Source organism: Grus americana, chromosome 18, assembly GCF_028858705.1.
Source record: "Grus americana isolate bGruAme1 chromosome 18, bGruAme1.mat, whole genome shotgun sequence".
In the NCBI taxonomy this organism is placed as follows: Eukaryota; Metazoa; Chordata; class Aves; order Gruiformes; family Gruidae; genus Grus; species Grus americana.
The window spans coordinates 9,945,239-9,957,751 of NC_072869.1; the positions used below are offsets into that span (position 1 = coordinate 9,945,239).

Here is a 12,513-nt window from a genome sequence, read left to right on the forward strand (position 1 = left end):
CAGCCAGCGGCGGACTGCGTCAGGTTGGGTTGAGCGGCGTCCCCTTCCCTGCCTGTGTCTGGCGGCGGCTGCGGCTGCGGGGCCGGTGCGGGCGGAGGGGCGCAGCGGAGGGCGGCCCGCTCCCTCGCTCGCTAAGATGGCGGCGGCGGCGGCGGCGGCCGTGGCGCGGCTGGAGGGCCGGGAGTTCGAGTACCTCATGAAGAAGCGTTCGGTGACCATCGGCCGCAACTCCTCGCAGGGCTCGGTGGACGTGAGCATGGGCCACTCCAGCTTCATCTCCCGGCGCCACCTGGAGATCTTCACCGCTGCTCCCCCGCCGCCGCCACCGGCCGGCGCGGACGGGCCGCCGCCTCCGCCTCAGGGGGACCCCGCGGCTGCCACCGGCGGCGGCGGAGGGGACTTCTACCTGCGCTGCCTCGGCAAGAACGGCGTCTTCGTGGACGGCGTGTTCCAGAGGCGGGGGGCGCCGCCGCTGCAGCTGCCCCGAGTGTGAGTAAAGCGGGGCCGGGCCTGCCGTCCTTCCCCGTCACACCGGGGCCCACCGGGGCCCGCGGGGCCGGGCCCACTCGCCGGCGCCTCGGTGCGCCGGGCTGCCCCGTCCTTCCCGGGCGGACTGGCTGCCGCGGCGGGGGTGGTGCCGCTGCTCATCAGCGCTGGTTGTCCCTGTTGCCGTTTGGCTGGCACATGGTGCGTGACATGCGGGGAACTGACCCCGTCCTGGCGACACACGCGAGCAGTGCCTTAGGCCTCCTTCCCCGCCAGCCCTTTTCCCCGCCGCTCGGCAGCACCGGGGCACCGGCGCCTCCGCCTGCTGCCCTCGGATGTGTCCTTCCTCTGGTGGCCCGGGCCCCGCCGGCAAATCCAGCTCCCACTTCAGTTCCTCCGGCGGCTGGTGGTACAGGTGGGAAGCGTGAGACCCCGGCAGTGAGGGCGGCTGGTGCTTGACAAATGGTCACCCTCCTCCCGTGCTGTGTCTTGCACGTAGCAGTGTCTGTTGTGAGTTTGGGAGCAAATCCGTCTGCAGCAGTGCTTGGAGGTATTGTAATTAGCAAATAGAATTGGATACACCCTTGAGTATTGCTTACGTGCTTCAAAGGAAACCAGTCAAGTAGTTATCCACATATCTGGGATTTCTGAATTTGAGATCAGTGTTGAGTAAAGCTTGTAACACCCTTGGTGCTTTTGCAGAATGTAGGGGGGTTGGTTTTTGCGTCTCTTTGCCTTCTGATTTTGTGGTAGTTTGTGCATCTTTACCTAACTGAAACATTTACGGATAAACTGAATCATCCACATGAAATACTTTTGGTAGTCTTAGGGTTTTAAAATGTATTTCCTTACACGACACCAAATGCATTAAGAGTTTTTAAATGGTAATACGTTCCTTTACTATTACCAAACATTAACTGTCTTTGCAAAATAATTTTCTAGGGGAGTATGTGAGGCCTACCTACTACGTTTAAGGATACGTTGAACTGTAAATAAGTAACCTGTGTTTTGAGGCGTCTCGTGTAGGAAAAGTGAAAGTGTTTTGGTTTAGTATAATTTTAGCTGTCTTGACTAAGAAATACCTAAAAGGTTACCAGTGTTTTACCTTTATAAAACACATGCTATTAGTCTTAATGACTTACAAGTTTTAAAACTGTGTTTAGGACGTTGGTGGTCTGTATTTTTCATTTTGACATCTTAATGTTAGTTTCCCTGCTTCATTCCTCTGTGAAAATCAAATTGTCTTACCTTTCTGCTTTCTAGGAAATGCTCGTTCTGAAAGGGTTTAACAGTGCCAGTATGTGTAGAGTTGTATAATCATGAATACAGTTGGATGACTTGTTTGACCTTTAACTGTAACTTCTATTTTTGCTTTCTGCTTTTTAATATTAACAATCATTTGGCATGTGGTTAATCTGTATTTTAATGTAACACATTTATGAAATATAGATCAAATACTTTTTTTTTCTTTGTAAACAGAGTTTGGTATAATACACTAATTGCAAGCAAGTCATTGTGCATTATATATGTTGATTGCAAACAGTCTTGAATTAGTTTGAGTAATTTAGTCAGTAGCATTCTATTAAATGCTTAAGATCTCATGAAAAAAAAAAGTACTGCTTTTTCATGCTGTCCATGTAATTATTGACTTGTAATTTATTTTAGTTCTTTCTATCGTTGTCGCTTTTTAAGGGGAAAGAAAATTCTGAAGGATTTTTTTTGCGTGTCACTTTTTCATTGAACAATGATGAAAACTTCTGTGCAGTTAAAATTTTTTCACGAGTGTATGTGGGTGGTGTTACAGAAACTAGCATTTGCTTGAAGCTGACTGCATTCAGTGGTTACACCATTTCTTAGACTGCACGCTAGTAGCCTTCGGTTTCAAGATATGTGAGCTGGTTGAAGTAGTTACCTCCTGTTACAAAATGTAGGTGTGATCTTCCATCAAGTCTTGTAAATAAAAGGTGGCATACCTTCGGTCCTGACTAGAAACAATGGAGCAGTGTGTACACTGGGTGAACTAGGATTTCTTTAGTCAACAGGCATAGGGATGAGTTTATCTTGAAGGGCAGGCAAAATCTTTAGGGTCATAGTTAGATCAGTGATTAATATCAAATGCTGCTGTGTTGCTTTTTTAAAAAAGAAATGTTTATAAAAGGGAAGGTCTTACTGGAGTTATATAGGGAAATAGTAGTTTCATTATTTGGAAAGCTTTTTTTTTTTAACACAGGAATCTTTAGGCAAATTCAAAGCAGACGTTATCTGCTTATAGCAAGTCATTACTGTGAATTACTGATGACTAATATTGTTTGTAGCTGTGTTCTTGAGTTTCATTGTAGATTTAACTGGTCACACTGAAGATGATGTCCTGGATTTTAAGAATCAAACTTAGTTACTTCAGTATAATGTAAACATTAATTAACAGTTGCAACATGATTGGAAAGAAAGTAGTTTTGGTGTGAGTTCAAGATTGATGTTTACTAACCTCTAGCTCCAGTAATCACTAGATCTATTTTTGTTGTTGTTGTTTAATCCTACTATGTTGCCAGTAATATGCTTTGCCTATGACTACACGATCATTTGAATATTTTTTTCTAATGGCAGGTGAAGTTTAAAAAAATCAGGGTGGCCTGTTCCTTCCGTTTGTTTTTAAGTGATCTTGGAAACCAAGAATGGAGGGTCCATCTCTGTTGTTTTTTTTTTTTTTTTTCTAATTAATAGTGAACTTCTAGATGACTCAGAGTAAAATATTGTTACAGACTTGAAATTTCTGACTTAATCGTCACTAATAATTGTGTGTAATTTCAGTGTCCTTGGCTTTTTTTTTTTTTATTTCAGCACAGTGTTTAAATAAGATTATATTAATGTTATTGAACTTCCTGGCTTTGGAAGGGGCAAAACAGGAGTACAACTTTAGTCTCTTGCAAAGCACACATTTTCAACATCTGGGGAAATTAAATTATTAGTGTTAGAGTATACTTTTACCTATAATAAATGCATCTTTCATTCTATCAGATCTAAATGCCATGAAACACAGAATTACTGTGCATTAAGATAATTGCTCTGGTTGCTATTTTTAATGCTTCTCTGGAAGCCTTGCTCACAATTCAAATGTTTAAGTTATCAAGCAGGAGGTAATAGCAGTGGGAAGTGTGTTTTTGTTTTTCCAATTCTTGACAGACTCACATTCATGCTTGTATATATACAAACCAGCTGTCATCTTGTTAGATGAATAAAATGGGGGCTGGGGGGAAATAGCAATTTTTTTTGTTCATGTCCAGTAAGTAGCTCTCCTGTCAGTGTCATAACAGAGGCTTGGGATGAAAGAGGTTTAAGAGTCTCCTGTTAACTACACACAAATCAAAGCAGTTTAATTAGTCTTTGACAACTACCTTTAAGATACGGGGACTGTCACTCTCCAGTTCATAAAGTTCATGTTTTTTAATTGGTTTCATTTGACGCTTGACAAATTTCCCCCAACTTCAGTGAAAGCATTGTTAGGATATATTGCTTGGTAAATAATAACATTAATATTTGACTTTTGAGGTACTTGGCTTGAAAAATACTTTTTGTGCTGGTCACAGCACCAGTTGTTGACAGAGGTCTTGTATGCAGCTTTTGGAGACGCAGGATTCCAGACAAATGTAACTGATACAGCTGGAAAAGGCTGACTTCTGGGTACAACTTAGCTCCAAAGAAGTTTTTTTTGCTTTGTTTTTATTTTTGGGTTTCTTGGATGTGCTTTGTACTTTAGCATTTGAATTCACAAAGATCCTGACATCTTGGACTTGACTGTTCCAAGACAATGTCTTGTTCATTTTGACAGAACTATGTCTTTTGTATTTTAGTAATTAGTTTTGGTTTTGTGGAAGTAGATTTGTGAATCATAAACATAAGAACAGCATTTCTAAGTCAGAGCAAAGATGCATCTAGTCCATTACCTACCTCCAAGAGCAGTCAGTAGAAGATGCCTAGGGAGTAGCATCAAAGCAGATAAAGGCAAATGTTTTTTTCCCTTGTTTTTTCTTTTGGATCTCAAAGTCAGAGTTGTTTTCTTTTTGAGTTAAAACCATTTACTGTTTGAATTCTTTTCCCTTTTTTTTTTAAATATATGGTTTTTTTTTTTAATCCCTATAAAACTTGTATCCACAGCATCCTTGGGCAGCGAGTTCTGCAACATAATTGGAGCCCGTGTTGGGAAAAATACCTCTTTTTGCTGAGTTTTTTTGAACTTGACACCTGGTAATTTCATTTGATGCAATTCAAGCTAGCTCTTTTATAATAAGAGACAATAAATAATTCTCCTATTCTGTCATTCATTTTATAGACTTCTTTACTAAGCATGGGAGCTCTTACAGTAAACCATGTTGAGTACCTTTCACTTTAGCTTAACATCTACTAACTAATCCTAAGTCAAGCCTATATGGCTGCAAGCTAAAAAATTTGTGTTCTCGTGCTTTTCCTCCTAGTATACAGAGGGCTGAATCAATATTTTTAGTTTGGTTTTGTGGTCTGGATCTACAAAGTGGGGTTATTACTGCCTTTGAAGTAGTAGAAAGCCAGTAGATTCTGAACAAGGATCAAGTATATATATTTAACTAAATAAATTCCTTGGCAAAGTTTATTGTGTTCAGCATTACCTGAGCAGGAAATAGCACAGCAGATTGTAGAGAACCTCTAAGGTATCAATGCACTTTTTCTGTCACCTTATTGCAGTTACTTAAATTATATGCAAAGATGTGATTGCTGTATGAGTTAGAGCTGTAGCTGCATGCATGCTCAATGAAAATTTCTGACTGGAAACAACTCAATTGTTGGCTTAACAATTGAGGTGAACAGATCATAACATCTCTTTAAGTAGTGTTACTTGCTAGCTTAGGAAGAATGTTCTTTGTTTGTTTTTGGCTCATGGTTTATGTTCTCAACATTTTCTTTATGAATATAGCTGTTAGATACTTCAAGAAATCAAAGAAAACACTTTTTTCAAGGAATATATTTCTAAGTATAGATTAATTACCTCAGGCCAGATTGGCACCTGCTTTTTCCCTTTCTTGACAACACTTTTGATAGATACAGTTGCTTGTAAGGAAGACAGCTGGCTGAAATGTTTTTGAGACCTTATGATTTGTGTTTAGAGGAGTATTTTGGAGTTCCATGTTGGTTGTACTAAAACTATGAATTACGTACAAATTACCTCTAAGCATAAAACTAAGAAACGTTGGACTTGGCTGTGACTTATGAATTAGACTCCAGAAACTTTTATTTACTTTATTTAGCAGACACAGTGTCCTATGCCATAATGACTAATAAGGTTAACTGGACTATGTTTGTAGATGGGTTTTTGGCTACTTTAAAGTAGGATTTGCAAATGTCAAGTTCAGTAGCAGTAGTGTTCTCACATAAGCAGATCCGATTGAAAAGGAATGTAGGAGGAAGAAGGTAAAGCACATATTATTTGAAATGAAAATATATGAGTGTGAAGTTCCTATACTCGTAATTGGTGTTACAGTTGTTTCTGTCATCTGATTTTTTTCATATTTCCCTCTCAATTGCACACACCTTATGAGTAAAATTTTTGTCACTGAAATAGTGTTGCAAATTGTCATGCACCGATCAAGTAGTTGAGGTAAAGCTTAAACAGTTTTATATTTGGATTAATTTGCACTTGCTTTGTTTTTTCTATTGGTGTGATTGATACGTACCTGAAACTTCCTTACTCAGTTCTACAGTTTTACTGATCTTACATCTGTAGTTAGCTATAGGAGTGAGTACATTCTTTGTATAGTTATATGAAATACTATAAATGGGGAAATCATCTTAAAAAATAGTGATTTATTTATCATCGGTTAAGTTCCAGTTCTACGACAGAAGAAAGATTAGTGTTGCTTTGGTTTAAAGGTGCAAAGTCAGTAGTAAAACTGTGTATTCTAAGAATCTGTAGTTGAAAGAGAATTTTGAGATTCTTACCTTCAGTTATCATAATGAGGTAAGAAATACGTAAATTAAATTATTTGCTTTGCATTGATTAAATCAAAATACAATACTGATTTTCAGTTGTAAAATGCACTGTGTTTGAGTAGGAAGAGACAACTTCTGCTATCTGATACGTGTAAGTTAAATAAGTTCATCTTTTACCCTTGCTTTTCAAAATAAATGTGTATGATTAATTTGTTTATAATCAGGAAATGACACTGTCTTGTAAATATTAGTCCTTGGTAAAGGTAGATGAGTTTTAGAGAATAATTCTGCTGTGGAGGAATTCTGCTGCTGTTGGTTTGGGGGTTTGGGTTTTTGTTTTTTGATCGTGGGTAGTTCTCATACATAAAGCAAAATATTTTTTTCACGTAGTGATGTCTTAGCTATTAAGAATAAGATAATTGTGCATCTGATTTACTGTATTTTTCAGTAAATGCAGCAGTGCCTTCAAGACTTCTCAAGTCCCGTTACCTTGTGTAAAATTACGTAAAACACTGGAAAAAATATAATTTCAAAGAAAATTCTGAATTTGTCTTGTGGTAACGTGGGGCCATCTCTTTTGTAGCCTATAATGAGTTTTTACAACAGTCTTGTGTTTACCGATAAGCTGATGTCTTTCATGGAACTTCATACTGAAATATTGGGAAGGTGGTTGTTTTATCTACTGTCTTGCTTGTTTTCATGATAAAAAGTTGATGTGTAGTGACATTTGTTTCCTGTGACTTCCTGCCTTTAAGGAGTTTTTTGACCTAGATAAAGCAGTCGGAGGGGAGGAACCATATTTATTCTGCAGCTATTCCACATTGGATGGCATAGAAAATAAACGTTATATTCTTCAGTTAGGATTTCATCACTACTGTTGTATCACTGAAGGGTGCTGAGGCTTTAGTAGGTTACTTGAAGAGCTAGTACAAATCTTTGTAATTTTGTAATACGTCATTTTTTTATAGGGCTAAAGAAGGGCTATATGTGTTTGGAGTCTTTGTTTCTTTGCATTTGTTTGCATGATTCTGCTGCAGCTACTGCATATGCTTCTGTGCTGTTCTGTCCTCATTAGTATTGCAAATCATAAACTTTTACAAAACATCATCTTTGTGTATGCTGTACAGTTGAGTATTTGTGGGAGTAAAATTTTCAATATTCAAAATTTCAGAATGTCTTAATGAACATTTATATGAATATATCATTTTTTGTTTGTCCATGTGCACTAAATAAAATTAAAGACATGAGCAGATTGGCAAACAGTTATGTCCATGCTAAACTGTAAACATTCCCGTTGACTTCAGCAAGACAGCTCATGTGGACAAAGATGCATATGGAATTGAGCATTAGTAGAATCAGAGCTGTAAAGTAAAGAGACATGTCATTATCGTAGCTTTATGATGCGTAACAAAATGAGTATAAAGTTGACTGGAATTAATTCAGTGTTAATTTAAGGTTTTACATTAAGAATTATGGAAGGAACCTCCAGCCAAACCCCTGCTGAAAGCAGAAATTACTTCAACATTAGATCAGACTACTCAGCACCTTGTCTGTTTGAATTCTGAATATCTCCAGGGATGGAGAAGTGTTAACTATAAAATGCTTCATGTAACTACAACCACATATTGAAAAAAAAAATCTGTATTTCCAATAGCAGAATTTTGGGAATACGTAGGCTGGTTAGCATAATGTGCAGCTTAGCCCTAAATCATGAAAAAAATACTTGATCACTACTTGATACTGCTACTTGATACTGCTGGTGGTGATCTGAAGTAAATGCAGATTGCTGATAAAATATTTACAGAGCATATCAACATTGGTAAATATTGTCCTTCACAAATAATGACAAAAAATGGACTTGGTCAATCCATTAAAAAAAAAAAAGGCATCTCAAAAGGTGTGCAGGCCAGATCTACAGGCTAGGAAACTGTTCTGAAAAGTAGTAGTAGAGTGCATTTGAAAGTCATGACTGTAGAGGAATCATTAGATGCCTTACTGAGACGATGTGTCAAAGCAGAGTGATACGATGGTTGTGTGGAAATGGGGGAGCTGTATCAGGGAGTACCGAGAGGTGCTGGAGCTTCTTGTGGTTCTGGAATCAAAATGTGCGTTAAAGAATCTTGCAAAACTGCAAGGGTTCAAGGGGGTGATGGCTAAAAAGAATTGAAGACGAGGAAATCTCCAATAGCATGGGACTTAGGGAGTTCAGTATGTTTGCTTTATCAGAAAGGAGTGCAAGATGGTTGGGTTGGTGTATATACACTTTTATGGGGATGAATTAGAGTACTGAAAGGCTTGCTAATGGATCACACACAGGTGTAAAAACCCAGGAACTATAAACTCTCAAGGTTTGAACTAAGCACGTGTTTTTAGTGGTGTTGGAACAGCTTACCAAGAAGAATGGTGGTGTATCCATTTCACCATCTTCTGCTGATCAAAAATAGATAACTTCACGGAAAAGGTGCTTTAAACAAAAAAATAAACCTTGCTGTAGTCAGACCTGGTAATTAGGTGCAGTATAGCTATGGTAGGATGAAATTTTATGGCTTAGGGCTAGAAGAGGTACAAGTAGGTGAAGCTTCTTCACTGTTCAGCCTCTACTTCCTCTGCAAGTCCTTTTTTAATAATCTCCCATTGGGTTATAGCAAGAGACTTTTTTTATTATGTGTTTTAACAAGGAGTCAGTACTTGTCTTGATTTTTAATTAAAATTGCTTCTAAAGCATCAGACATATACTTGGGCATTTGTTTATTTACACTTGCCAGCAGTGTTCTTGCATGCAAATGATTTTGATGCTTTTGTTCATTACCATCTTACTGTTCATTTTGGAGTACACTGTAAAGTTTCAAAGATAATTTTCCTATAATATACAATGATTCTTTGAAAATTCTTGTTCTTCAATAAGTCTCAGATATAGTTCATGAGGTATAAGCCTCTTAGTTCTCGTATTGATAAGAAGTCAGGTTAGCATGTAATAGAAAAAGTGTTTGCACCTTGTACTGAAATTAAATTCAGGTTTTCTAAATCACTTAAGATGAATGTGTGGTTTTGGTTCAGAGGTTGTATGGATGAACTAATGTGTTGATAGAAGTTGCTTTTAAATTCTGCTTTTTACTGGCACGTTGCAGTGTGGGAACAGATAGGTTGCTTGCTCTTTTACTTCCTTTTTTTTTTTCCCCCCTCCTTTTTTTTCCTGTTGTAGCTGGGGGGGGGGGAAGTTTAACTTCCATTTAAGCATCAATTTCCTCAAAAAACATATACATATACCTGAAATGTTACTGTCTTAGCACAGTGTATGATACGTTGTTGTACTACATGTAAGGTAAAAGTCTGATTTGTTTATGAAGATACAAACACATAATCTGGGATTATTTTTTGGTGTTTGCTTAGGGTTTTTTCTTGTTGGGGTGGTTTTTGGTTGTTTTTTTAAGGCTGAGAATACGTGAAGAATTTGATTTATCCCTTCATATTGTCCTATGGACATACTTGGGGTGTTCTAGGCAGAATATAATTTGAGCAGGCAAGGCATATACACACAATTTATATACTTTAGTATACAGTAGTATTTAGTAGTAGGCAGGCTTGTTGGTTACAGTATCAGTGTAGTAAACACACAAGGAAAGGAAGCTAATTCTTAAAGAATTTCCCTCCTTAGGTGATACTGCTATCTTCTGGTCTTTCTAGACAGGTGAAGAAGGCCTGTCTAGCTATGAGGGGAGACAGAGACTTAAAAGAGTAAGATTAAAAAGGGTAGGGCTTAGACAAGAGAAGGGTGAATGTACTCATGCAAAATTGTCTGTGGGGATAAGTTCAAATTTGAACCAGAACAAGTGGGTTATTTAAGCAAGCAAAAAAGCTGTAAGAATAATGAAGAGGAGGATTTTAGCATCGTGCCATGTACAGATTAGAAAAATGGATGAGGAGAATTCAGTTACTACATAGGAGAGGTGAGGACATAGGCCAATGTGTTTTGCTTTAGGATATGGACAGGATATTAGTGGGATTTGTAGTTATGTGAGGAGAAGTGAAAGGGTATGCTGGGAGGCTTGTAAAAATTTGAAGATCACCTCAAGTTTAGGAGCTGAGACTGAGAAGTAATATAATTGCTATCATTACAGAATATAAGGAGGATCTTTGTTATTTATTTTGGGAAATGTGATTCAGAAGAATGCGGGGTCTCACTTTTTAGAAACATAGGCTGTGCTTTCATGAGTATCTGAGCTAATCTAGTGTTTCAATGCTGCTGAAATGGAGCATGGGAGGGGAGGGTCTTGTCTTCTGCAGTGCTCCCAACTGCAGGTTGTGCTTGTCTTGAAGCTCATCGGATGTTCCATAAGCTGCTGATGTCTGCTTTTTTTGCTATTTTTGTGTGTTTTTTCTGTTGCATTGAAGTGGCTCACAGAGAGGTCTGGCAAGCAATAGAGCTGGCATGAGGCATGTGGTGGGCCTGCACAGACTTTCAGCAACAGTCGGCTTGCTGTGTCTTGTGGAATCATACATTAAGGAATTGCAGTTACAAGAGCTCTCACGGTCTATGAAATAAAAATGGAAAGAAAAAGAAAGATCCAAAACAGTAGAAGACAAGACCAAAAATAATTTCCACTTGCAATGTAATATAAAAATGTTTAAACCCTGAAAGTTCTTGAGACAGCATAGTTTTTGATAAAAGGATATGCTAAGTATTTGTTTTAAGTTAAAGAGTAATAAAAAGAAGTGAATCTAAGTAGACTGGATGCTGAGATGACTCAGTTGTGTCATACCTCTGGTTAACATGTGCTTTCTGGCCCTTTCTTTTAATCTCTGCATAAATGTGAATACATAGAGAAAGCCACTAGAGAAAAGTGTACAAGTTCCGTGGCTGTCAGTCATCTCATAGCGGAGTAGAGAATTAATGTATGGTCTTCATTCTATATGCTAAATCACTGTGTCTCCTGCTTAAAGGTAGACTTTGCTCCGTAGGTCACTAGTCCCGTTGGTGGTTTAAGTGTATTGTAGACTAGAGAAGTCACAACGTCTAGGGAAAATTGAACATGAAGGGTGTAGTGGAGGTAGATGGCCCTTTGTTAGAATTTTATGTGGTGTTTTTGTTTGTTGCCCCCTCTCCCCAAAAGCCCTTTTATCTCATAAAGCAGATTTCTCTACCTGTAGGACAGGTGACTGACTTGAGTTTGTGCAACATTCTATCATCTATCTGAAATAAAAAATATTTTGAAGTGTAAAAACCTTTCTGGTTTTTACATGTCCTTTATTGCAGGGGCTGCATGTATCCTTAGATTTTTTTTCAAGAAATATGTGAATCTGCTGAAGTTGACTATACAGGTAGATCAGGTGCAGTTTGGATTTCCTGAGTTGTCTTTTGAGCATCTTTTTAATGTCTGCTTTAGAGAATGCAGAAATATATCAGAAGAAAGTTGTAATTTGAGAGCACGCTTTTTCTTTCCCTTCTTTACGCAGGATAATAAAACCAGACTGCCATTTAAGGCAAGTGTGTTAGTGGTCAAAAAATAAGGTTACTTGATCCAGCCTTCCAAAACTACTTAGGTAGCAGGCTTGAAAGTAGCTGTGCATTTGCTTCCTGCTCTGATTTAACTGTCTTCTCACTGTCACTCTGAGATTTCCTTCAGAGGGGATAAAGTGAAACATTTAAGAAAAATCATTTGGAGGAGGATCAGATTGTAACAAACCGTGTCCATTTCTAGTGCAGTATTCAGTGGACTTGGATGCTGACAAAAGTTCGTAGGAGTGAATTACTTAAATTATCATCAATCAAAATCCTGTTTATAACTTCCACAGATGTAAGCGTTAAATAATGTATTGAGCAAAGATGTGTTAAAGGAAGCAAGTAATTTCCTTTCCTTACACGTGTGAATATTCTGGGTGTGGCTGCATCAGGTTCAGATAAGATTTCTACTAGGTATTCAGTGTGATCTGTCTTTATATGGTCATTGGTTGATAACACTTGTGTTGGGGTAACCAGCTGAAGCACTTTTGTGTGTGTGTAGATCTGACACAGAATGTTCTTTTATCGAGTGGGTTGATGCTTTGGTCCTTTCTGCCCTTTCATCTTAC

The 12,513-nt window shown here is 38.6% G+C and overlaps 1 protein-coding gene across 6 annotated transcripts in view; it reads left to right on the top strand.

Annotated features, from left to right (window-relative positions):
- The window catches only part of FOXK2 (forkhead box K2), a 58,061-nt gene continuing 45,548 nt past the window's right edge, over positions 1-12,513 (top strand). For 5 of the 6 annotated variants that reach the window (XR_008579735.1, XR_008579736.1, XR_008579737.1 and 2 more), the window contains exon 1: positions 2-489. Coding sequence is in view for 2 of the 6 variants with exons in the window: in XM_054846525.1 (XP_054702500.1) it covers positions 137-489 (353 nt within the window). In the remaining 4 variants the exon portion in view is untranslated. Of the gene's footprint in view, positions 490-12,513 lie in introns of all 6 variants that reach the window. The other variant, XR_008579738.1, reaches the window with a different exon arrangement.